Source organism: Numida meleagris, chromosome Z, assembly GCF_002078875.1.
Source record: "Numida meleagris isolate 19003 breed g44 Domestic line chromosome Z, NumMel1.0, whole genome shotgun sequence".
NCBI lineage: Eukaryota > Metazoa > Chordata > Aves > Galliformes > Numididae > Numida > Numida meleagris.
Genome location: NC_034438.1, coordinates 34,170,050 through 34,196,311, shown reverse-complemented (window position 1 = coordinate 34,196,311; position 26,262 = coordinate 34,170,050). Strand labels below are relative to the sequence as shown.

Here is a 26,262-nt window from a genome sequence, read left to right as displayed (position 1 = left end):
TTCAGTATTCCTTTAGCAACAGGAAAGAAGCAGAAAATAGCCGCCAAATAAGTACACAGAACCAAGTTTCTTTATCAACAAGGAATTTGCTCAGTTAGCACCACAGGTTAGGGAAAAATAAGATGCATCTCTGAATAATAGGATTTTCACATCAAAAAAAAAAAAGAGGATAGGTATGCCTAAAGCATCAAACTGAAAACACAGCAGTTCTACACCGGCCTATGGCATAGCTTTATCATGCTTAGAAAAATAGCAATATAAAGTTTTGCCAGTACACAAAGATTACCCTGTTATGATAAAAATACCACAGGAAACAAGGCAACATGTCTGCCAAAATAACTGAAAAACAAAAATTGTTGGTGTTGAACTTCACCAACAAGATAATTTAAGCTAACTCCCTACTGCTGTCTTGTCAGATTTCATGAATGAAATCCACCTACTTACAGAACACACCTTTTGCGTGCCTTATAACTGAAGCAGTGCATACAATAAATTCAATGACAATAAAGAATTATAAAATAATGAGAGAAACAGAAGGTGCCTGCTTCCAAATAAACTGCAAAGAGACAGAAGTGATTAATTTAGAGGTATGGATCTTTAATTTATCTGATTCTGTTAACAATATAAGACCAGAGATAAGAGGTTAACATTCTACCTTTCATTTTACATTTACATTTTAAGAGTACTAACACCAACTGCTAATACATCAATGAAAGTTTTAACAGTCTGACAGAAGCCTTATTAAGAGATATTCAAGACTGCCAAGCTGAACAATGATGAAAAAGCTATTCCACCAAAATATAAGTAAATCCCAGCAAAAGCTTCACAGCAGCAGTATCTCAGTTCTTTCCCCTTCCAACACAATACCTTTTCCACAAAGCTTTTTTCCTCACTTTGTTACTAAAGATTTATAGTTTGAACGTGAGTTTTAATTTTACATCAGTATTGTCACAAAACTCCCTCAATGCAGGTGCAGATCATTCCAAAGGCTTTACCTCATAGAATTCTGCAGCAAATATACTTTTTTTTTTTTCCTCATTATGTAGTGTCTTGCCATGACTCTAAACAGAGAAAGGAGGACTAATGCCAGAATTTCTGTGTCTTTAAAAGGTGAAGGCCTTCTAACAGTACTGAGTGGGAGCTTTACCTATTAATTGCAGACAAACACGAAGATTGAAGCTTTTTATTTCTGCAGACAGTTGTATGCATAGAAGGCATCCACTTACAGGAACAGACTTGCATCATATTGATAATAGTACACTTAAAACACAGAAAAAGAATAAGAGGCAACAGACAATCAAGTTATAGTTTGATTTTTCCACCATGTTTGGTGCTTCAGCCAATTTTCACTCTAGAAGCAGAGTAAGAATATTGGAAGGTGTTGATACATTTCCGACAGAATTAATAACCCTTTTCTACCTACCTCTGCTCAGTTGCAGAGCTAGTTTCTTCAGCTATAGTATGGCTGGACTGTGGGTGATCTGAAAAACTGATCAAGTCAGTAACAGCTGGACTGGACAACAGCTTCTGCTCCAGTAGATCCGTGGTTAATGGAATATTACTACTTTGTAAACTATCTCCTGAGGTACTTTGCTTCAGGAAAAAGCTAAGTTAAAACATGAATGGGAGGTGAGGAGAAATAGGCTAAGACACAAACATAGATTCATTTAAGTATTTTCAACATTTACTTTCAAAAGATAGCAAAAATGAAGAAGCACAACATTTAAAAGCTTGACAACATGACATAATCGTCATCCTGTTCTCTCCACAGCAACTTACAAAGGGAGAATAAATGAAAATACAGAGATTGGATCCACAAAACAAGAAATCCTACTCTAAGGACATATAGTTACAAGGGAACTTAATTTGTAATGGTTCTCAATCAGTAACATGTAATGGTTCTCAATCAGTAACAATATACCAATACCAGATGTATCAATAAAAATAGTTCTTACTGTAACATAACTTTGGAGACTAGGAGACTGTGTATGGCTATGGACACAGGAAAACAGCAGCATTATCTTGCTTTGCTAGTGTATTTTAAGTACACACACCAGTAATGCAGGTTTCAGCATTAAAGAAACAAAACTGAAAACAGACTTACTACCTAATATGCAATAAAGCTTACAAAGAAAATATCAAGACTGGTAAAAAACGCAACCACTTTTCTTTTGACTATTTTACTATGAAAGTCAACAGTTTACACAATTTACAATTTCCTTCAGTACAATCACAACTGTTGGATAGTTACATTCTTAAAAATATCTAGTCAAAAATATTAGAAGATATAACCAAAATACTTTTGCGAAGAAATATAACCACATACAGGTGAAAAAGCAGAAAACCAACATCTGTAAAGCTCACTAACCTTGCAGAGCCACGTAGATCTTTAAATTCAATATTAAGTAAAGGTAGGAAAATACTTTTACAGAAAGGGCAGGTAGTGTTCAAGTTTGAATCATCTGCTGTCCATCCAGCCATAATTTCTTCATCATAAACCAAAGCACCACAAGCTCTACACTGAGAGCAGCTTGACATCAAAACCTAAACCAGGAAGGAATGAATATTATCAGTCTTCTTTTAGGACTCCTTTAAAATTGGCTTTGTCGGCCTAGCATTTACATGAGTTTCATTGAACTCCAAAACGGCTTGGATTGGAAGGAACCTTAAAGATCACCGAGTTCCAACCTCTCTGTCATAGTCAGGGTTGCCCCCCACTAAATCACTTTATCCAGGGCCCTATCCAACCTGGCCTTCAGCACCTCCAGGGATGGTGCATCCACAGCTTCTCTGAGCAACCTGCTTCAGTGCCTCACCTCTGAGTAAATGATTTCCTCCTAATTACTTCTCTAAATCACCCCTCTTATAGTTTAAAACCATTCCCCCTTGTCCTATTACTATCTGCCAGTGTAAAAAGTTGCTCTCCCTCCTGTTTATAAGCTCCTTCCTTTAAGTACAAGAAGTCTGCAATGAGGTCTCCCTCGACTTACTCCTCTCCAGGCTGAACAAGTCCAGCCCCCTCAACCTTTCTTCACTGGAGGGGTGCTCCAGCTCTCTTATCATTTTTGAGGCTGTACTCTGGACTCATTCCAACAGCTCTTCTTTCTTGTGCTGTGGGTCCCATGTCTGGCACCATATTCCAGACAGAGCCTCATGAGGGCAGAGCAGAGAGGAACAATCACCACCCTTTCCCTGCTGGCCACACCTATTTTGATGTAGCGCAGGATACCGCTGGCCTTCCAAGCTGCAAGAGCGCACTGTTGGCTCATGTCTAGATTTTCATGCACCAGGACCCCCAAGTCCTTCTCTGAAGGGCTGCTCTCAGTAAGTTCTCCCAGTCTGAACACGTCTGGGAATGCTCCAACCCAAATGCAGCACTCTGCATTGGTCTTATTGAACATCATTAGGTTCATGTGTGCCCTCTCCTCAAGCTTGTCCAGGCCCTTTGGATGCCATCCCTTCTGTAGCGAACAGTGTGTGATCTGTTAGGAATGGTACTTATGGTGTCCCAAGAAGACAGGTGTTTGAACAGACAAACAGAAGACGAAACGAATAGGTTCCTACAGAAGTTGCTGAAAGTGTTACAGGATCAAATGGATGCAGAATATAAGACCAATGAGCATCTTCACATGGCTTTGTCTGATGCCCCAGATTGGGAAAAAATATCTGTCTGAATGAGAAGAAAAGGAACAAGCGATAGGCCTTCACATAGTCTCAGAAAGCAAACCAGGACTGTGAAGCCTACCTAAATCAATGGAAAAGCAGAGGTCAGATTCAAGACCGCCCTGACACCCAAGTAAGGAATGAGGTAGAAATATTTTACCTGAAAATTAGGAGGCAGTGGATGAGGCCATTTATTAAAACAGAGACCACCAATAATAGCAAAGGTGGAGGGGGTGTGCAGGCAGTTACCCAAACGGTGCCGTATATGGCAGCTGAGATGTCAAAAATCATAGAATCATAGAATCCTTCGAGTTGGAAGGGACCTCTGAAGGCCATCTAGTCCAACTCCCCTGCAATGAAAAGGGACACTACAGCTAGACCAGGCTGCCCAGAGCCTGATCCAGCCTTGCCTTGAAAGTCTCCAGGGACGAAGCATCAACCATATCTCCCGGCAACACGTTCCAGTGCCTCACCACCCTCACTGTGAAAGAGTTTTTCCCTATATCTTACCTAGATCTACCTTCTTTGAGCTTGAAGCCATTTTCCCTTGTTCTATCACCACAGACCCTGCTAAAGAGTCTTTCCCCTTCTTTCCTGTAGCTCCCCTTTAGATAATGAAAGGCCGCCATCAGGTCACCTCGCAGCCTTCTCTTCTCCAGGCTGAACAGCCCCAAAAATCCAGAAGAAATATAGCAAGATAGTTCCCTCAACTACCAACGATCCATCAGAATCCTGTTCCTTAACTAAATGGGCTGCTTACTGTGCTGGCAGCCTTGGGAAAGGTGTATTGAGACCCCAGCTGTAAATCATTTTACTGAAAGTTTGCAAAGGGCTGTTTCCAATCAATGCATAATAGGCATTTAGTCTGTCAACAGCATTCTCCTGTATTATTTGTACCTAATCACCAAAGAAAAGCCCTCGGTTTAGGGTCTTCCAGATACTTCGAAGTCGAGGGCTTTAAACTAGATATGAAGGGGGAAGGGGATAAAATCAGGCCTGCTAGAGATGAACCTAGAGGAACGATGGCAGGATTGGGGGTGAGGCAAGGGGCTCAGCTGAAGTGCATCTACCAATGCACGCAGCATGGGCAACAAACAGAAGGAGCTAGAGGCTGCAGCACAGCAGGCAAACTATGACTTAGTTGCCATTACGGAAATGTGAGATCACTCCCACAACTAGAGTGTTGTAATGGATGAGTATAAGCTCTTCAGAAGGGGCAGGCAAATAAGGAGGGGTGGTGGCATGGCTGTGTTAGAGAGTGCTTTGATTTTGCTGAGCTTGGGGCTGGGAATGATAAGGTTGAGTCTGTACAGATTAGGATTAGGGGGAGGGCCAACAAGGCAGACATCCTGGTGAAGGTCAGTTACAGACCACCTAACCAGGTGGAAGAGACAGATGAGGTGTTCTATGAGCAGCTGGCAGAAGCTGTGTGATCACCAGCCCTTGTTCTCATTAGTGTCTTCAACTTCCCTGATACATGCTAGAAACACAATGCAACAGAGAAGAAACAGTCTAGGAGGTTTCAAGCATATATGGAAGATAACCTCCTGATGCAGCTGGTAAGAGAGCCTACCAGGGGAGGTGCCCCACTAGACCTGCTGTTCACCAAGAGAGAAGGATTGGTGGGAGATGTGAAGGTTGGGAGCTGTCTTGGACAGAGGCCACAAAATGGTAGAGTTCTCAAATCTTGGTGAAGTCAGGAGGAGGGGAAGCAAAAACTGCTGCCTTGGACTTCGGATGGCGGACTTTGAACTGTTCAGGAAATCGGGAGGGAGAGTCCCTTGAGATTCAGTCCTGAAGGGTAAAGGGGTCCTGGAAGGCTGAACACTCCTCACGAAGGAAGTCTTAAAGACACAGGAGCAGGCTATCCCCCCTGTGCCACAAGATGAGCCGATGGGGAAGATCGGCATGGATGAACGGGGTGATTCTCCTGAGGCTCCAGGAGAAAAAAAAAGAACCTACCTCCTGTGGAAGAAGGGACGGGCAACTTGAGCAGAGTACAAATAAATCATTAGGATGTGCAAGGAGAAAATCAGAAAGGCAAAAGCCCAGCTTGAACTCAACTTGGCTGCTGGGGTAGAAGAGAACAAAAAACTTTTTTACAAATACATTAGCAGTAAGAGGAGGGCTAAGGAGAATCTCCACCCTTTACTGGATGCAGTGGAGAACGAGACCACTGATGATAAGGCTGAGGTTCTCAATGTTTTCTTTACATTTGTCTTTAAACATCAGACAAGTTATCCTCAGACTACTCTACCCTCTGACCTGGAAGTCTTAGATGGCGAGCAGAATAAACCCCCCATGATTCAGGTGGAAACTGTTAAGAGGCCTACTACTCCACCTGGACTGCCACAAGTCCATGGGGCCAGATGGGATCCACTCGAGGGTGCTGAGGGAGCTAGCAGAGGTGGTAGCCAAGCCGCTTTCCACCGTCTATCAGCATTCCTAGTCAACTGGAGAGGTCCCAGAGAACTGGAGGCTTGCTAGCGTGACTCACCATCTACAAGAAAGGTTGTGAAGAGGATCTGGAGAACTACAGGCCTGTCAACCTGACCTTGATGCCAGGAAAGGTGATGTAGCAGGTCATCTTGAGGGAGATCACAAGGCACATGTGGGACAGTTGGGGAGTTAGGCCTAGCCAGCATGGGTTCATGAAAGGCAGGTCCCGCTCGACCAACCTCATCTTCTTTTATGACTGGGTGACCTGCCTGGTGGATGAGGGAAAGGCTGTTGATGTAGTCAACCTAGACTTCAGCAAAGTCTTCAACAGTGTCTCCCACAGTATCCTCTTGGAAAAGCTGTCACCCTGTGGCTTGGAGAGATACAATCTTTGCTGGGTAAAGAACTGGTGGATGGCTGGGCCCAGAGAGTGGTGGTTAATGGAGTCACATCCAGCTGGTGACCAGTCATGGGTGGTGTTCCCCAGCGGTCAGTACTGGGGCCTGTCCTGTTCAATATCCTTACTGATGGCCTGGATAAGGGCATTGAGTGCACCCTCAATAAGTTTGCAGATGACATCAAGTTGGAAGGAAGTGTTGATCTGCCTGGGGGTAACAAGGCCCTACAGAGGGATCTGGACAGGCTGGACAGCCAGGCAGAGGCCAATGGGATGGAAGTTCAGCAAGTCCAAGTGCCAGGTCCCGCACTTTGGCCACAACAACCCCAGGCAACACTATAGGCTAGGGGCAGAGTGGATGGAAGACTGTGTCAAGGAAACCGACCTGTGGGTATTGGTTGACACTCAGCTGAACATGAGCCAGCAGTGTGCCCAGGTGGCCAAGATGACATCTTGGACTGTATCAGAAATAGTGTTGCCAGCAGGAGCAAGGAAGTGATAATTCCTCTATACTCAGCCCTGGTGAGGCCACACCTCGAGTACTGTATTCAGTTTTGGACCCCTCACTACAAGAAAGACATTGTAGCCCTGGAATGTGTCCATAGAAGGGCAACTAAATCGGTAAGGGGTCTGGAGCACAAATCTTATGAGGAGTGGCTGGGGGAGCTGGGATTGTTCTGTCTGGAGAAGAGAAGGCTCAGGGGTGACCTTATCACTCTCTACAACTACCTGAAGGGAGGTTGCGGTGAGATGGGAGTTGCCATCTTCACCCATGTAACTAGTAATGGTATTAGAGGGAGTGGCTTCAAGTTGTGCTGGGGAGATTCAGGTTGGACATTAGGAAATACTTCTCTGAGAGGGTGGTCAGGTGCTGGAACAGGCTGCCCAGGGAGGTGGTGGAGTCACTGTCCCTGGAGGTATTCAATAAATGTTTGGATGTTGTACTGAGGGACATGGATTAGCGGGAAATTCTTGTGACTGGTGGATGGTTGGACTGGATGATCTTAGACGTCTTTTCCAACCTTGGTGATTCTAGGATTCTATACGTGGTTCAGTTATAAGGACCGTTTGCAGAATGTGCTGGCCTCGCAAACTGGATGAGGAGAGCCCACGAGCTGGGGAAGTATAGCCCAGGAGTTGATAAACTATGGCAGAAGGATGGGAATCATGGAGAGTAACGTTAAACCTAAGTCAGGTGTTAGGAAAATAGAACAGTGGGAAAATCATTATCTCCCTGAACCCCTGGGGGAAAGGAAAACTATATTACGGACTGAAGAAATTGAGAAAAGCATTCCTAAGGATTTAACGGACAACTCAGCCAATGGATAGTTTTTGAACACCTTAAATCATCTTTGCCAATCCGGCTGCAACTGAGCTGCTACATCTATTTGTATTACAGTAATCCCAGATTCCTGAACACAGGATGCAGTGGAATGCATCTGGAGACAAGAACGTCTTCAGGAACTACTAGTGTTTATAATAACTGCGTTTCTGTTTTCAATTTTAAAGATCTTGTGTAAACCCGGACTGTGAATAAACTGGTAACATCTTGTGTGCTATTACAGTATAATCACAGGTGATTTTGCATGGATGGGTTGTTTAAATATATCTGATGAATCAGCTGCCATCTAAAACAATCTCAAAATACCAAAAAGCACTTGAAACACTTTTTTAAAATTACTGTCACATCAAGCTTCTCTGCAGCAGAAACATGCAAAAATGTTATTATGAAAAATTCAACCACAATCCAACTAAACAGGTAATTAATTAACATAATCATATCAAGTAATTATATCTTTATTTTATGAACGCATTAATCTTACCTCCATTGCATAGTTCTGGAAAATGCTGGATAAACTAGTATTATGAGAAGAGCTGAGCTCTGACTTCTCAGAATCTGGAACTTTCATACTTCTTGGGAATGAAACTTCACCTGTACAGAATAGAGTAGTTCAGGTCTTCATTCAAGAAAAGAAAAGAATAATTCCAGTCATAAAATAAATTGTCTTTCTTTGGTAAGGCTAGGGTTTAGGGCTACGAGCTTTGATGAGGAGAAGGGGAAAAACAGTTTGAATACCAGAAGTAAATGGTTGGAATCTGTTTCATGAAGCAAAACTATCAGCATTACTTTAAGTAACAGTCATAATCTCTCCTGACTAAAATCACCACTAGAACCACCTTGAAGAAGGTTCCCTTGCTTCTTCATATAAAGTTTGTGAACAAATTTACATACCCTGGACAGCTGAAACAGTTATTTAGTTCTTACTACCTTCTTAATTAACTGGGATTGGAAAATATATCTTCAGACTTAACATTCCTAACAGATTTTGCTAGAAAGAACCGTCTTATGACAAGCCCTCTTCCTCTCTTGATGCACATGGAATTTATCATACTTGTATCATTAAATTACAACAGAGATAGCTAAACCAAACCTGAAGGTGCTTCTGCAACACACATTTTTTCACAAATTAAGAGTCAAATCTGAATTGAAAGTAATTAGATCTAATTCAACCAGTTTTAGGCCTGAGCAAAAAATGATAGTTTGGCTTACAGGCACATATTTGATCAATTATTCCACATCAATGCTGATGGCTTTGCATCCATTACTTATGCAACTATTTGCAGTTCTTGAATATAGAGGAAGTATTTTACAGTTAAGTCCCTGTAGTTTGTATCAGCATTTTATATATTCAGCAAAGAGAAGCATTAGCTATTTGCTACTGCAAGGAAATAGTATTTATAAAATAGATAAAAACTCTGTGCTTATTTTAAGAGCTTGAAATAATTTCAGTTTACAATAACATAGCTTCCATTGTTTTGAATGATTTCAGACATAACAGCTTGATTGTTATATTATAAACAGATTTTGAAGGAAAAAAAATTACCTGCATTGTAATGTAGTCTTCCAGCTTCTCCACTGCTACTGCTACTGCCAAGACTAGTAGTGCTTTGTGCAAGCTCATTTGCAACTAGCCCTGGGACTCCAGTTTTCAATGACAGATTATCTCCAAAAATACTATCTTCAAAACCAGCAGGGAAGTTGAAGTCTCCCTGACTGTTTTCTTCCTTTAACATTAAAAAAGAAAAATCAGCATTTTTTTAGGTTAATTTAATTCCATCTTTATCTCCATCAATAATTAAATGATTATTATTTTGGCATGCAAGATACATGTAGACAATCTTCCCCTCTAAAAAAGAGGAGACACTACACAAAACAGAAAAAAATATTTAACTTCTTTGTTACAGGAGAAACAGGGAGAGAAAGAAAAAAACCATACAGAATAAAGGTAAAAATGCAATAAATTAAGGCAATTATGATGTTCCCTTGAAGAAAATTCTATGGAACAGCTCAACAAAACAAAAAAAGACACTCAAGAAAACCTAGATCATGATTTAAACAAAAGAAACAAAAACAAAAAACAACTAAAGAAACCGAATAAATAAAAGGACTCTGAAAAGAACCAGTGAGCATTTATTATTATTGGCAAAATATAGGTAATAACTGGTCAAAAAAAGGGAAGAAATGTGTTTTTTGTATTTAGTAGAAAAGACCATATTAGTAATATCAGTTAAATCTGTTTCAAGTGGAAATAAAATCACACAGCCATTTCCTTCCTTCCCACTTCTTACAGAGATGGGGGAATAGAGGCAGAATTTGAAAAAAGAAACAAGGAACTGTCTTAACAGCCTCAAGGGAGAAGACAAATCCTTAGTGAGCAAAGCACCAGATAAAAGAGTTAAGCAGATCAAACAGAGGTCTTTCCAAACACTGAAAAGTACATTTGGAAGTACAGTAATAAGATGAATATGCAAAGTATTAAATTATTATATCCATCTCATCTTACATTCATGTCACTACGCTCTAAAATGTATTAAACTGAAAAAGACTCTTCGTTAATTGTGCTCACACAGAAACTCTAGCATTTCATTACAAAATTCCTGAAGAGTGTATTTACTAGAGCTTGAGCTTTTACTGCATTCAGCTTTAAGATTCAACAACCTGACTTCTTAGGTTTGTGGAATTCAATTTTCCTTTTTTTTTTTTTTAAAGCAGTATCATATAATTTTAAGATTACCTAATGTTGTTCTTACTGGTGTTTCTTGGTGCAGTTTCTCTGAAAATAAATAACTCTACAAGTATAGGGAAGAAATGTTGAGAACAAAACATGCTGGGTTTTGAGTTTACTACATCAAGACCATTTAATTTGCTTTCAACTGAAAACTGTTTTTAACTGCCAGCAGAAAATTCCAACATAAATACAGTACATTTCTTAAAATTAGCTAATAAAATTCATTACTTAATAAAAACACACCATGTTGTGAAGCAATCCTCTGGGTACAGAAGTTAGCACTCTTAATTTTGTTTACTGAAGTTTTTCATTTTGAAAAATACTTGCCTCATCATCTGAGTAGCTATATGCTGAAGTTACAGCTCCCCACATCTTACTGGCCACACTGGCAGCTTGCTTCATGCCCGATTTTAGAACATCCATTTTTGGTCCAGACAATATATTGTCTAACTTCAGATTAGACAAAGTTGTTACAACCGATCCTAAGGAGCCATGCGGAGAAGAACGACCCAATCCTGTCAAAGATGAAGATCGCTCCTTTTGAACCCGTGGATGCATTTGTTGTTTTGGTCGTCCAGTAAATGTTTTGGATCTGGAGACAGAAGGACTTCTGTGATTTTCATAAGACTCAGGGGGTGGTGGGATGGGATCTAAAGGCAGGCTTGACCTCCTTTCCTGGGTGTGACTAAGTGTACCAGAAGCTTCTGTTTCCCTGTCTGGTTTGTGCAGTTCCATGCTGGGAAACTTACTACTCATTGGGCTCTTGAGATTCATATAGTTCTCAATTTCATCTGCCAAATTTCGTGCTGCAACTGGTGACACCAGCTTTTCCTCAGTTTCAGGGAATCTTGGTTGGATGCAGTCAGTAGCCAGCAAAGACAAAGGATCCAAGCCTACTTCAACATCTTCCCTTTCGATAGGCTTAACCACCCCATAAAAGCTATTCCTTTTAGTAGTTCCATCTTTGGATTCCATTTTCTGGTTTTTGGACTCAGCTGCCTGTTCAATTTTCATGTCCTCTACCATAGTCACATTTTCATTTCTTCCATTCTCAAGATGCTCCTGCCCTTCCCCAGGTTCTTCCAGCACTGGCGAAGTTCTGTGCTCCAATTCCCAATCAGTATCAGTAACATGACTCCATGTGCCATTTTTGCCAGAAACCTGTTGGTCAACAACACTGTCAAAGCTGTGGGATTTACTTGTATTACAGAGTGAAGTTTTGGCCCCAGATAAAGCTGCTGTTAAAATCTTGGCATCTGCTCCCATCATTATTGCTATTTCTTTGGAATGCAAGTCCAAGCTCCCTTTTTTTAACAGCATTCCTGCTTTGCTTTCACTGCTGAAACTGCAGCTTCTCTCTGAAAACAGTTTCTGCCTCTTCTGTCCTTTTTCACTTGTTATCTTAGGAGGAGCATCACCGAAGACTGTGTCTTCAATTGAATCCTGAGTTATGGGCAGTAGGCTTGAACCAGTTTCTAAAAGAGAAATGGCATTAATATGGTATCCATGACCATCAAAACTGTTGACTTGTGAAGTCATCTGGCTTCTCAGTAGAGAAGACCACGGGCAATATAACCTCAAGGTCCCATTAGAAAGTTAAACTAATATCAACATGTTATTTTACTGACTGCAAAGGTACCCTGCAGATCAAAAATCATCTTATCTTTTGACTCTTCGAAGCTTTTTCAGGCTTCTACCTCTTTTCCTGTCCCATCCACCCAGCAGACAGTAGGTAACACTTCAGTGAATGATGGGAAAGTACAATTATAATTGTGAATTCTAATTCACTTTTTCTCCAGGGCTATATTCACAGATGGATACATCAAACTCCATACTTCATTCCAAAGAAAAGTATCATGCGTGGGTACAACACAGAAGCATGGTTTTGTTTATGATAGAAACACATGGAAGAACATTACATTTAGCATGTGTAAGATATTAACAAATCCTAAAAACATTCCAATTCCAATTTCCTCAGGACACTATGTGCTTAGAAAGCTAGGTTAGGTAAGCAAAAATTTTTTTACTTCTAATGATCTCCATAAGAACAGTAATCCTACTATATTAGGATTCCAACAGAGCACTAGATATATCATATCCACTGCCTAAGAACATTCGAATGTCCTATTGATGCTGCTTCTTGTTCTCATAACTTCCATAACATTTCTGGGCAATTTCTTGTCTAAAACTCAACTATTTGCTATCAAACTAAATGCTGACAATCCTCTCAAAAACTCCTGCTGTTCTGTATCTGAGCACTGCATATGGACTATACTGCCTTAGTCAAGGATAGGCATAAAACCAGGGGGAAAAAAGAGCCCCAAATTTGGCTGTTATATATCCATTAGTCTTTCCCATTAAAAAACACCAGATATGTAAATAAATGTTGTGTGTCACTAAGAAGGTACGTATTGTTCCCAGATTATACACTGGTAGCATAAGACACCGGATATATGCGACATGTCCAAGGTCACTGACATTCAGGTGACGAAAAATCAAGAATAGAGACTCTAGTTCTCCTGGTTTTCTGGTACATTACTGAAACACATTCACTGTGGGACAAGAAAAATCTTGAGTTCAATCTACTGAGCACTATTAGTTTTCAGCCTAAAAATCCACAAATTCTTTTAAAAGTAATCTCAAAAGGGTAATAGTGGAAAGTAAATTTTGTGCAAGACATGCACTTTTACTAGAAGTATTTTTTTTTTTAGTAGCACCCAAGATGTTGCAAAACATTATAGCACAACAAGCTCAAGACTTCAGCAAGTTCTGTTTCAGCCAGTGACTCACCACCACTGTTTTTCCTTCCACTGCTATCAAAAATGCCAGATGGAACTTTCACAATACTGTTACCCCAAGCAGGTGGATCTGCTGGACTATGAGCTTCTATACTTAGCTGTTTCTTCACATCAGATTCCTCAATGCAAACCTCTAGGAGAAAGATAACGTGAATTTTAGTTAATTTAACTGAACAACTCCATTTACACTGTTACAGAAAACAAATACTCTAACAGTGTTCTGTTATACAGTTACAACCTGAAAGGTCAATCCTACCAGTCAGTAGGATTTCCTGGGAGGAGTAACTTGGAAGGTGACAGTAGAGAGTACGACAAAGGGAATGTGTGGCTATTTGCAAGGCTACAGTGTGTGCCAATTTCTTCCCTTGATATTTTTTTTAACAAATTAAGCAGAATATCAGTTCTCTATTCTTCATGAAAGACTGTTTGTCTGATGATACTATCAGAGGCCCTAATTGACATTAAGGATTTACTAACGCAAATATGAAACAGACTCAGTAACAAAAAAAAAGAAATCACAGAAAAATTAAGGACAAAATCTGAAGAGAGGAGATTTTCATATTTTTTACAGTGGGAAAGAGCTTGTAGGAGTAAGTAGCACCTTTTATTAGGCCTACTGGTACAACTTAAAGAATGGTCAAGAGTTCAAATACACAAAGGAGAGAAATGGAATACAAAGTACTGTACGATTTAGCACCTCATATCTATATTCAGATAGTCACATAAAAGACTGTTTTTAACTATGTGTACTCCACTGCTATTGTCTAGTGCACAACAAATGTCAAGCAGATTCTGTGATGTTATATTTTGACCTTGGTAACATCATGAATTTAAAACATCAAGTATTTGCGGTAGACTAATGGATGAAGAAAGTATACTACAAAACATCTTCATCAGCATAAACATGAATACTTAACCTCCTACTAGTTCTTCAGCTTTAGAAGAAACATCTTTTTCTACTTGTGTTTCAGTTGCATGAAGACTATCTCCATTATCCCTTAACAGCTCATCCTTAGATCCATAGCCCTGGTCTGACTGACCACCTGTTCGAAGGAATAAAAATATGAGCCTCAGATTAGTTTTTCCTTTCTGAATTTTTCAACAGAAAAATAGAAACTGAAAATAATTTGTTTCATGTTCTATTTTGCCAGAAATGTTCAGAGTAAGAATCACCAAAATGCCTAATCTGTGCACAGATCTACTTGGTAATGGTGACAACAGAGATAATTAGACTATGCAGTGCAAACTTCTTTTTCTAATTTACGTTGAATTACTATTATACTAGATAAGTATTATTCTTCCAGGAACACTAGAGTTACTTATTTTAACACATAGTATCTCCCTTCATTCCTTTCCCTTTCCCCTCTCACTAGTAAGAAATATTTAATTGCCGAGCAGCCTACATTCTCATGTACATCTACAAAAGAAATTTACACACATGCAACTGTAATTGAATCAACTTCTAACAATGAAAACACCCCTGAAAACAACTCTACTGCAAACTGTGCTATGTTTATGCAGTATAGTACAAATTACAGAATGTAACAGAAAAAAAAGTAAAAAACGAAGTATTTTTAAACAGTCTATTCTTCTGTGAAACCAGGCACATTTGACACCTATAACTCATGCTTTTAAGAAATAAAAAAAATACAGTCCAAAAAAAGCTACCACAGGAAACAATAAAAAAAGACTCATTCTTTGTTCACTTTTATCAGAAGTGCGGCTGCATATGCAAAAAAAATACACCAATATTATATGGGACACATTCCACAGCAGCATGTTAAACAAGATTATTTGTATGCCTCAGAGTACCTATCAGAATACGTGACAGTATTTGAAAAGACCGAAGTATAAGTAAGTTACTGGGTACAAAATGTACGTTAATGGTACAAAAGGTATTAGAAGAATCCATAAAACTTGAATGACAGATGTAATTAATCTATATGCATTACCACTGTTAATTTTTCCAACACAGAGCAAATGCAGAAACATGTAGCCATCAATTATCAGATTTGACTGCTGTGTAAAATAAGCTTTTATACACAAAAGCTACTTCTGATATCCTTTAGGCCTTATTTTCCCTCTATCCTCATCTCAGCAACATTAGTCTCCCTGCATTTCACTGAAATGAAAATACCCTATCAATAAATGCGCAAATTACCTGCAGAAGTAACAGCCAAGGGTAGAATTAATGTACATGTGCATCCAAGGCTTCACACCATGTAAGTCTGCACCCCACACCATGATAGTCAAGGACAAATGCAGCACCCAAGAGACAGCAAAGAGCAAAAAGCAGAGCAACAAAGAGCAGAGAGAAGGAGAGTTCAGTAATGTAGGCAGCCATATCAGATGAAGTTCAGGAATCAGACACCAAGTTCTCTTCAAAGAGATATCAAAAACATGAAGAGTGTGCAAGAACTATTGGTACAGTAAGTTTTGAGGTAAAAATAGAAGACAGTTTAGTTGAGACTGTGCATAGCGAGCAGCAGATACTAAGAACAATGGATTTTTATCTCAAGTGGTTACGTTCTGTGTACTCTTTCCACTTGAGTTTAACCACAGGAGGGCACACCACACTCAGGGCTGAATTTTTCTTCAGCTTATCAACCGCCTTTCCATTTACACAGCATGCCTCCTAAAGACTGTATGACAAGAATTCTAATCATTTATAGATTTATTCCCAAAGTAGGCAAACTCTGTTGAGAAACTTAGTTATGACCTTCAAAAGGATGGTTTACTATGACCTAACATAACATACAAATTCTACGAATGATAATTAGACCATCGTATTACCATCAAGGAACAATATTTCAAAGCATTAGCTTTGTCCCTCTTTTCCTTTAATGTAAACAAGGACTTTACTCACTGACCATTCATTTCTATGAATAAATGACAATAAGCAGAAAGTGAATGTCAGAGGCTTCTTACCTTTTACAAAGATTAGGGCAAAAAGCAAAATTCAAGAGATCACAGCATGGAGTTTAGTTTAAAATAACTGTATTTCTGCTACAATTCACTCTAAACAAGGTGCACGAACTGTAGCAGAGGAGTAACATTCAATGACAGCATATCTCTTTCTTTACATTGATTAACTTCATGCTTCATTCTCTACAGCCTCAAGAAGGGAACATGGTGGTGGTAAAGGGGAAATCAACAGGAGAACAGAATCTTTTGCCTTTTAGGGGACTGTTAGTAGTGAAACCCAGCAGAATCTAGTACCTGTGCTAGAGTGATTATCAATGGAATCAAGCCTGACTAAGTCACTGACGAAGAGAGTGTGCTCCCCACTGTTAGCATCGTTAGAACTATCCACGCTACCATGGCTCACCATGTCCCCATCACTTCCACCCGTGGTATTCCGCAGAGCTAAAGACACGAATGAGAGCTGGTTAGTAAAAGAGGATTTAAAATTTCAGATTTTCAAACGCATCTAACCTCTTCAGACAACAGTAAATACTTTTGCTTGCACATATTAAATGAGAATACGAAATTCTAACAACAGAACTTAGACAATTCATACTTCAGTGTGGGAAAGACATTCTAAGACAAACAGCATCAAGTTGACAATTTTTATATACTATAGGAAAGACTTTCCACTTGTAAAAGCCAGAATGTTAGCTTCAGTCTCTCAGAAAACAAGTCATTCAGCTGTCATTCAGCAGAAAAATTCACTTCATCTAACTTATTACCTGATATCAAAGGTACGTGTGGGCTCTGCGTTGCTTTCTTTAGGCATTGCCTGAATTGTGCTGTGCCACGAACTACATTTCGTACCTTTGTCCACAGAAATATGCCACTGCGGTTACTGCTAGGCCAAGGAGATTCTAAAACCGCCTACAGAAAGGGAGATTGCAATAACAACAACATAATAACACATTTACTCTAAGGAACACAGTACAGTGAGAAGCTTTTCTTTCCATTCTCAGAAAAAGACATTATCTACCAGCAGTATGAAGAAGGACAAATATTTCAGTTTCTGCTAGCTGTTCCCTTTATCTGACAGCTGAAGATTCTCTAGCTGAGTGGCAACTGACTATGGATCAAGTTTTCTTCAATTAAACAAGATGGATTTCATTCACATTCATATTATATTGTAGAAACAGAAGACCAGAAGTAGAGATTCCTTTCCTCTCACACTACAAAGGTTACTATGAAGTTCCATCAGAAAAGTACAGGAACATTGAAGGAAGGAAAGGAAGAAGTTACTTCAACTAGTCTAACTCCAACCAGTCATGGATCACGCTGCCTTAAAGGATACACCTAGGAACAGATGGCCTTAGAACCATGGAACTGTTTTAGCTAGAAGGGACCTTTAAAGATCACCGAGCTCCAAAGCCCCTGTCATGGGCAGGGTTGCCATCCACTAGATCAGGCTGCTCAAAACCTGGCCTTGAACACCTACAGGGACAGGCCATCCACGGCTTCTCTGGGCAACTTACTGCAGTACCTCACCACCGAGTACAGCGTTTCCTCCAAATATCTAATGCGAATTTCTCCCCTTTTACTTTAAAACCATTCTCCCTTGTTGTATCACTAAGCCACTTTCCAGTACCCTCTTAGGTACTAATAAATAAAGTAATAAATAAGTATAAATAAAAAGTCAGGTAATCGAAAAGCTACTAATGTATGGAGGTTGCTCCCAAATTTATGACTTCTATTTATTCCCATGGAAATTACAACAGCTACAAAAAGCACAATAACACTACATGACAGAAAAAACTCTCAACTACAAAAAACTATTTTTAAACAGTTACCACCATTAGCTATGCATTTTCACCAGTAATGAACAAAGGCCTGCATGCCAAGCTCATAAAAATCAGCACCAGTGGGGGATCAACTGTTTCACAGCTGTTATGACAGTGTCATCGCTGAAAATCACCACCAAAGGGTGCCATTTTTTCAGCATGGAAGAATTCAGTGACACCCTTTTGCTTCAGATGCACTTCCATGTCAGATACCATTTTGTCAGACTGCTTTGGCACTCTGCTGCCATCTGTCACACGGCAACAAAAAGTAACAGAATATTGGTGGGAAGGTTCAGCCTCTACTGCCATACCATTAACATAATGCCTCTTGCATTGTGGGTCAACATAATGGAATAGGAGGCATTTCTTTCAGAGTAGTCCTAGTGTATTTCAACAGAATTAATGATTAGACAAACAGCACAGGAATGTAAATGTAAAAAATGTAAAACCATAATGCCAAAGATCTGCCCAACAGAATCAACAAATTTGACTCAAGAGCCTTCCGGTAGTCTTGACAATGTACTACACGGCATGGAGATCAACGAGGGAGACATTTGACCAGTGTACTCTGTCAAGATTCCTCCTACCTTATTGTAATAGCCGTAAGTGATGGCATTTGGCTGTATTCCAGCATTTTTCATTTCAAAGAGGACCCTCACAGCCTGAACAGGTTGACCCCACAGTCCACAGAGCTGCATTACAACTCTGTAGCAGACCTGATAAGATACAGAAATCCATTAATGAATTCATGTCAAAGATTTTTAAAGCAGATTTAGATATTCCCAAATTTCCAACTTTTACATTTGTATAAGGGAAAGACTTGTGAAAGTAGCTATTCAACTAACTGCCAGAAGAGGGAGCAAAAATTAAACAGGAAATCACAAGAGCTGAAATGACACCAGCTGTCACATTATCAAGTCCTGACTTTTTCAATGTCTCCTCCGTTTGCGAAAGAGAGGAGGGAAACAAACACCCATTCAAAGAAGCGGGATAACTTGCTTCTGTGTGTCTATGCATACTACAGCAAGAACAGAACGCTGCATACAAATCCATTACCCTTTCAGTTCACTATTGTGGTGGAGTATTAATTCAAAGTTCATTTTAAAAATAGGGATATTCAAGAACTTCTTTCTGAAAGAAGTCTGAAAGAATACAAGCAATAATAAGCTGGAGTACCTGAAAAAGCTAAGTGATGTTAGTGATTAAAAAAAGTTCCAGTTTCCCTGGTTAAGCAAACTACAAGATCATTTCAATATAACTTTAAGACAGGACAAACTGTAAGAATGCTTCACCTGCTGTTGCCAGTGAAATACACTACACTTGCACTTTGTTTTTCATGTTCATTGTAATAATATTTTATTTACACTTGCCTCATCTAGTGGTTCCACATCAGTTTTCCTCATTTTAATTAGAATATCATATGCCTGCTGCAGTGCTTTGACCTTAGGATGTGCAACTCTGACGTAGGCTGGCAGACAAATAAACCATAAGCTGTAACTGTGACTGAAGAGACACTTAGCCCACTGTGGAGGGCTTACGTAGTATTTCTTGGCTAACTTATGGGCTGTTTTTATCTCCTGCAAGGGTGAAACAAAACAACAACAACAACAAAAAAGATGACAAAGATGGAACAACCAGAATCTAGAAATCATTACAAACTCAGATACCAGCCTCTTAAAGGAAGCATTTAAGAACAAACATTCAAGCATTAAACTGACATTCCACTCTTAACACTCTCTCATTAAGGCTCTCCACAAGCAAAAAACAGCATCTGAATCCCACCCTCTCCTTTATTTTTTCCCCTTTCATTCAAGCACTCCTTTCAATTTCTTTTTTTTTTTTTTTAATTAACATAACCACCTGAAGCTTTAAAATTGTTTGAAAATAAACCTTCATCTCAGATGCTAATTTCTTGCTCTCCACTTCTTTCCTTGGCCAGTGTTGCTTCCCAATAGCAACACCAAGACCTACTCTCCAATAACATAATTCGTAGTATAAATAGGCAGTGGAAATTTTACAAAAACCTTTGTATCTTTTAGTACTTACACAGTGGTTACAGTAAGACATATCTGACCTGTTTCGTCCTCTTTGCCATGAGTGCTGGACTATTTGAAATGTTGCTTCCAGCAGGGTGTCTCCTGAAGGAGAGCTTGAGTTCCTGAGGTCTGTCAAAGAGCTTGAAATCTAGTCGTGGGAAGTTTTTATAGCTATATAGATTATTAAAAAAAAAAGAGAGGGAAAAGCTTTTCCTATATCCATTGATAGCAGGAAAGCCCTACAAAGATAACTTGTGAACAAAGAACTAACAAAGAGAATAAAGAACCAAGGGGAGAGTGGGCATGCAGGGTTGAGAAGATGAGATTCTGAGTCCTACTCAAAAAGATACTGCAAAAAGGAAAAAAGAAAATCCTCAGGACATTACATCTTTGTAAACTGTGAATTCAAGAACAAGACTGCCAACCATACCAAGGAGGACAGGGAAGCACAGATGACGACTAATCAGGAAAACAGCTGGAAAAAGAACTTCCTTAACATCCAAGAAAGAGTAAGAAAAAGCATATATACGCCTGCTGAAACTCCACATTTCCTGAATAGGGCTGAAAAACACAGAATGAAAGAATTTGGAAGCTTTTTTTCTTTTTTTGGCTAATCTCTTACAGATCAATAGTATTGGGCAGATCCATTACCCACCCCCTGTGGGTGAAACAAAGAGAATGTACTCAAGTTACTACAAAATACACCTAAATGGCTCAATTACAGACAGATGTTGAATTCATACATCACTCCAAAAGTAATGCCTCCTATTTATTTCCATGGAAACTACAACAGCTACAAAGAGCACAATAACACTATACGATGGAAGAAATTCTCAGCTACAAAAAAGTATTTTTCAACATAGTTACCAACATTAGCTACGCATTTTCACCAATGATGAACAGCAACCTGCATGTCAAGCTCATAAAGACCTGCACCAGCAGGGATGATCAACTGTTTCACAGCTGCTATGATGGCAACGCATCACCTACCACCTCACTGTGATCACATCTACTGTTTGGTCTCCATAAACATTCAGCAAACATTGATAAATGTCAGTGGGTACAATTTTTTCAGTATGGAAGAATTCAATGACATCCCTTTGCTTTATATGTACTTCCATATCAGATGCCATTTTATCAGACTGCCCCTCTGCTGCCATCTGTCACATGGCAACAAAACGTAACAGAATATTGGTGGGAATGTTCAACCTCTACTGCCATACCACCAACATCTGCCTCTGATGTGATGGGCAAATATAATAAAACAGGAGGCATTACTTTCATAGCAGCCTTCATAACAAAGAATTGTTATAAATTTGCAAATAGTTACTGAAAGCTTAGAACCAAAATCTGCTTGCCCTCAAACACACGAACAAAATACTGACCTCTAGACATTTAAAAACTTAGTAGAGTCCAAACAGATCACATTATTTTTAATGATGTTATTCATAACATCTTATTATGGTAAGTTTTGAATCAAGTTGGAACATTTGCCTTGTTCAACACCATAAGCATTCAAATACTTCAGCTCTTCTCTATTTTGTTCTTTAAAATGTACCTGTATTTTGGTGCTTGGTCTTGTCCATCATCAAGGGGAGGTTCTGGTGGCATTATAAACACTGTGTGTTCACTTTTTTGTGATTCATCAAGCTCAATCAACCGTGCATCTTCGACAGAATCTACATCAACCTGAAAATGGAATTTATAATCTGAGCACTGAAAGTAGTTTCAGGATAATATAATTAACATTAAAATGTACATTTTAATGTGTATGTAAAATACATTTTCAATGTGTATTTTATAAATTATGTATAAGCACAATATAAAAATATATAAAATTTACATTTGCTCTCAATGTTCAAGTCAACAGCCCTGGCTTGTCATTTTTATTTCAAGATGAAATTCTGAGGGATAAAGTACCTTATCTCCTTTTTCTGTTCCTTTATCCGGAAAGAGCTAGAAAAGAGAAAGAAAAAAATTAGAGCTTTTTCTCAACTTAAAAAAGATCCTATATTTAGCCTTATTACAGCTGCATGATTTACAGACACATCAAATGAGCAACACGAAGTTTGCACATTGCTCCGGAAGCAGTCAAGCTCTCTTTCATAGAATTACTTTGCTGAAAGCAAGAAAAGGTATTTATCATCATGTTTTCAATGCTAAAATCATGGGCTACAAATAATTTTAAATCTATTAAAGAAAGCAACTTAATTTACCTTAATTGAAAGAAACTGCTGTTAAGCAGATAACTTCAATATGAAAATTTAAGTCCGTGGCACATTAATAACCTGCAGTAAGTTATTAATATTATTAAACAGAGCTCGATACTCAGCAGAAGAAAAATGCCTTGAAACACTTTGTGGAACTGTTAAGTTTCCAAGTGTTAAATGATCAGGATTGATACAGAATCAAAAGGTTCACACTGTTAAGAACTTGGTGCACAAATGAATGTCCTATATATATATATGCAAATTAACAGTACATAAAATCCTTTAGCTCCTAAATTTTATTTTGCGACCTTGGTATTTTTCAGATGAAGCTATGAACTCAATAACCTACCTGGACTAGGGGCATGCTGAAGAGACTTTGTTTCAAAAAATAAGATGGGGTAACACCAATCTTACTCATACAGAATATAGGCAATTAAATAAAGTCTTATCTATGGAAATTAGTTTTGACCACGAGTCTGAGCATTAGGCATGTGTTTGTTCGAAATTCAAATTGCATGAAAAAGAACACCATATGTGACCACTGGTAGATAATTCCAAATTACAAGGAGGCCGAATACCATTTAAAGGGAACATACAAGGGCATTGTGTTACAAGATATTGGTACTTCTAACATTCTCTAATAGCTTGACATCCTACAGGACTTCGATAACAGTTTCCTGTATCAACACAGAAAATGATAACTACCCAAGAAGATGGAGGATGACAACAACTCAGCAATATACCTCCCACAACACTTGCTACAAAAGATACCTGCCTTAACAACTAAAACTCAATATAACAAGATAAAATGAAGTGCACAATTTAATGTTACTATGTTTTTCACCTTTTCTATGCAGTCATCAAAAAATGCCAAGCCTGTGTCCTTGTCACTCACAAAACTGCACTCTTCAATAAATCTGCTGAATATTTGCGTTTTGGTGAGATGTGTGTAGAACTTTGCATATGCACGGTCTCTACTTTTTAAAAATCCTGGTTAGAAAAATGAACACACAACTAAATACCAGTTACAATTTCCATAAAAAACTGACATAGAACATGTCCACATTAACTATTTAAAGTGCTAATAAATAAAATGTTGGCTTTTTTTTTTTTAGTAAAAACAACTACTTATCACAATTTGCATTCAGAAGAGTAAAATAACATTTTTTTATGATCATTTTCCCACACAGTTCATGATACATGGCAAGTAGCCACTCCCTCATAATCACTCAATTTGTTTGTTGGATTTGTTGGCTTTTTATGCATGGAAAAGGAGAAGACCACCTCACTGAAAAGCAGAAGCATTTAACATTTAGAACAAGAACAAAAAAGCCTTCTGATATCATAAGAGGTGTTACACCCAAAAACACCCCTGAGTTTCCAAGCCTTGGAATAAGAATCTCTCTTCTAGTTAACTCAAAACCAAACAAGACAAACAAAAAAACCACCAGTGACATTTCAGCTGGCATTCAATATGTGAACACATCAGAAAACTTACGGTGATAAGGTGAGGAAAACACTGTTATTATTTTGCTAACTACTGCTTATTATGTTTCTGATCTTTGCCCAGCATTCTCTTATTTTCACATTTACACACACACAAAAAAACATTTATTTGCTCTTCATTACTAGGATTCTGGCATTTTTGCTATGTTCCATTTGGAAGACATTCTTTATTTCCTAAGAGGTATCCTTAGAGAATACGCCAAGCAGAGAGAGTATCCCACTACTGAAAGACTTTTCCGAATACCAGAGCTCTTAAAAAAAAATGAGAGTCCCTATTTATATACATCAATGTTCTCATCAATTTTGAATAGCCCGATTTTATATAACTGCAACTCTAAATATACCTAAAAGTTGCACAACCAAAGAAAAATCTAAACTTTTGAAGTTAAATAGCTCCACGACTCTGAAGCTGTAACACTGCCAGTGCTAACAGCAGATGATATATCTCAACTTCACCTTGAAGATCAAACAAAGAATCAGCAGCAGTTGCTTTATTCGAAGGTGCCTGGGTGATAGGTTTAAGGAATGTTCTGTAACCCTTTAAAATAGATGCCATAAAACGCAGGAAAGCTTCCTGGATTTCCATCTCGAGTTCTGTCATCTTCTTCTGCCAGGAAAAATCCGCCTCAATAGGAGTCATCTCCACTGCAGAACCTTCTTGAGTTTTCCTGTGAACTAGCAAACAGCAATATATACAATCCTGTATTAAAATGCAGCGCAGGTGAACAGACAACTTTCACAAGATGTTGATGAAGATGTAGATTTTTTTTTCTTTTTATTTTTGCCCATATTCAGAAATTACCAACACTGGAAACTAGTTCTTTCCTTGGCCTGCGATTACACTCCAATTTATGTGGTCCATAGAATAGACGGTTACCTCAGCAGCTGCTTATGTGTCTTTCTAACTTATCAAGCCCTCTGTGACCTGAGATAATGAAGAGATTCTCTGCTGAGTTAATACTATCACATACACCCAACTAAACGTGGTCTTTCAGTAATATTCAGTCAATGGATGACATGTATTCCTCATGGAGGAAATAAATTCCACACCCCTGCTTCATCCACACTTCCGTATCAGACACCATTTTGTCAGACTGCCCCTCTGCTGCCATCTGTTGCTCAGATGTATACCTTCAACTAGAAAAAGTAATGAAATATTTTCAGGAAGGTTCAACCTCTACTGCCATACCACCAACATCTGCCTCTGACACGGTGGGCCAGCATAATAAAATAGGAGGCATTACTTTTAGAGCATCCCCTGTTTTAGGTAGGGCATATGGGATTTCCTGCTGACCAAATAAATAAATAAAATATATTGAGGCTAACAGTTTAGGCAAAGACTATCTGAAAAACAAAACAAAACAAACAAAACTGAGGCAAGAAAGTCCAACTCCTAAATAATGCATATTTCTGTTCCTATAATTCACCAGCTTTGTATATCTGTTATATACCTATGAAGCTGTAATTGTCTCTGTTGTAACAATGCAACTAAATATACTCAGAACCATCTTACCTTGAGGATTCTATCTACTGACAGACAGAAGCTATGCATGAAATACACTTAGTCAGATAGAAGTTTGTTTTTCCAAGTTATTAGTTTGATGACCAGACTTTTTTCCCTTTGACAAAATACTTTGTCAATATTTTGCTTCTTGATATTTTTTGTAGTCAGCTTCTGACATATTCACCAGTAACTGCACAATACCTGAAGTACTGAGTATACAAGATACTGTTCATTTCCTCTATTATTTTTTATCAGATTCATGAACATTGCTCACATTGAGATTCAAATGTGCTTATATCAAATCTGTACAAATACGATTGTGACTAGAAGTTAAAAAATTACAAATATGAGGAAGTGTTACAGGAAAAGAAAAAAGCAACAGAAAACAAAAAACTTACATCACATTTCACGAAGAAGTACTTACATTTATATGCTAATTATAATTTAAGACTTGTAGATGTGTATCAGAAAATTTAGTAGTTCTTTTAATATTTATTTTTCCCTGCTTTATGCAGTTTTTGTTCTTATCCCTTCCCATTTTATTTTATATATTTCACCTGCTGCCAGCTGTGGGTGCAGCTTCTTTAAGGTGCTGAGCAGACTTTTACATGGCTTCTTAGGAAACTGCTTCCAGTTTATGTTCTTCTTATCATCTGATCTAAAATGTGGGGAAGGATAAAAGAATATATAAAAATACAGACCATATAGAAAAGAATTGCCTATGTTGGACTACATTAATTCATTTTCAGAAAAAGGAATTTATTTGAAAAGAAATCTGGTCACTGCCCCTGTTCATCAGAAATGAAATTTTAAAAAAAAAAGGCAGAAGACTGATACCAACTCAGAACTTCTTTCCTCAGAAGAGAACAGTATAAATTGAGTTATGAGTCAAGT

At 38.6% G+C, this 26,262-nt stretch overlaps 1 protein-coding gene across 3 annotated transcripts in view; it reads right to left on the bottom strand.

Annotated features, from left to right (window-relative positions):
• DENND4C (DENN domain containing 4C) overlaps window positions 1-26,262 on the bottom strand; it is a 77,589-nt gene that overhangs the window by 11,638 nt on the left and 39,689 nt on the right. For 2 of the 3 annotated variants that reach the window (XM_021379942.1, XM_021379940.1), the window contains 17 exons: window positions 25,926-26,026; window positions 24,321-24,539; window positions 23,203-23,348; window positions 22,069-22,104; window positions 21,707-21,837; window positions 20,187-20,319; window positions 19,483-19,689; window positions 18,700-18,828; window positions 17,057-17,201; window positions 16,587-16,733; window positions 14,285-14,410; window positions 13,360-13,500; window positions 10,897-12,044; window positions 9,385-9,565; window positions 8,323-8,432; window positions 2,369-2,544; window positions 1,424-1,606 (listed from right to left, as the gene is read on the bottom strand). In XM_021379942.1, the coding sequence (XP_021235617.1) occupies window positions 1,424-1,606; window positions 2,369-2,544; window positions 8,323-8,432; window positions 9,385-9,565; window positions 10,897-12,044; window positions 13,360-13,500; window positions 14,285-14,410; window positions 16,587-16,733; window positions 17,057-17,201; window positions 18,700-18,828; window positions 19,483-19,689; window positions 20,187-20,319; window positions 21,707-21,837; window positions 22,069-22,104; window positions 23,203-23,348; window positions 24,321-24,539; window positions 25,926-26,026 (3,459 nt within the window). The remainder of the gene's footprint in view (window positions 1-1,423; window positions 1,607-2,368; window positions 2,545-8,322; window positions 8,433-9,384; window positions 9,566-10,896; window positions 12,045-13,359; window positions 13,501-14,284; window positions 14,411-16,586; window positions 16,734-17,056; window positions 17,202-18,699; window positions 18,829-19,482; window positions 19,690-20,186; window positions 20,320-21,706; window positions 21,838-22,068; window positions 22,105-23,202; window positions 23,349-24,320; window positions 24,540-25,925; window positions 26,027-26,262) is intronic. The other variant, XM_021379943.1, reaches the window with a different exon arrangement.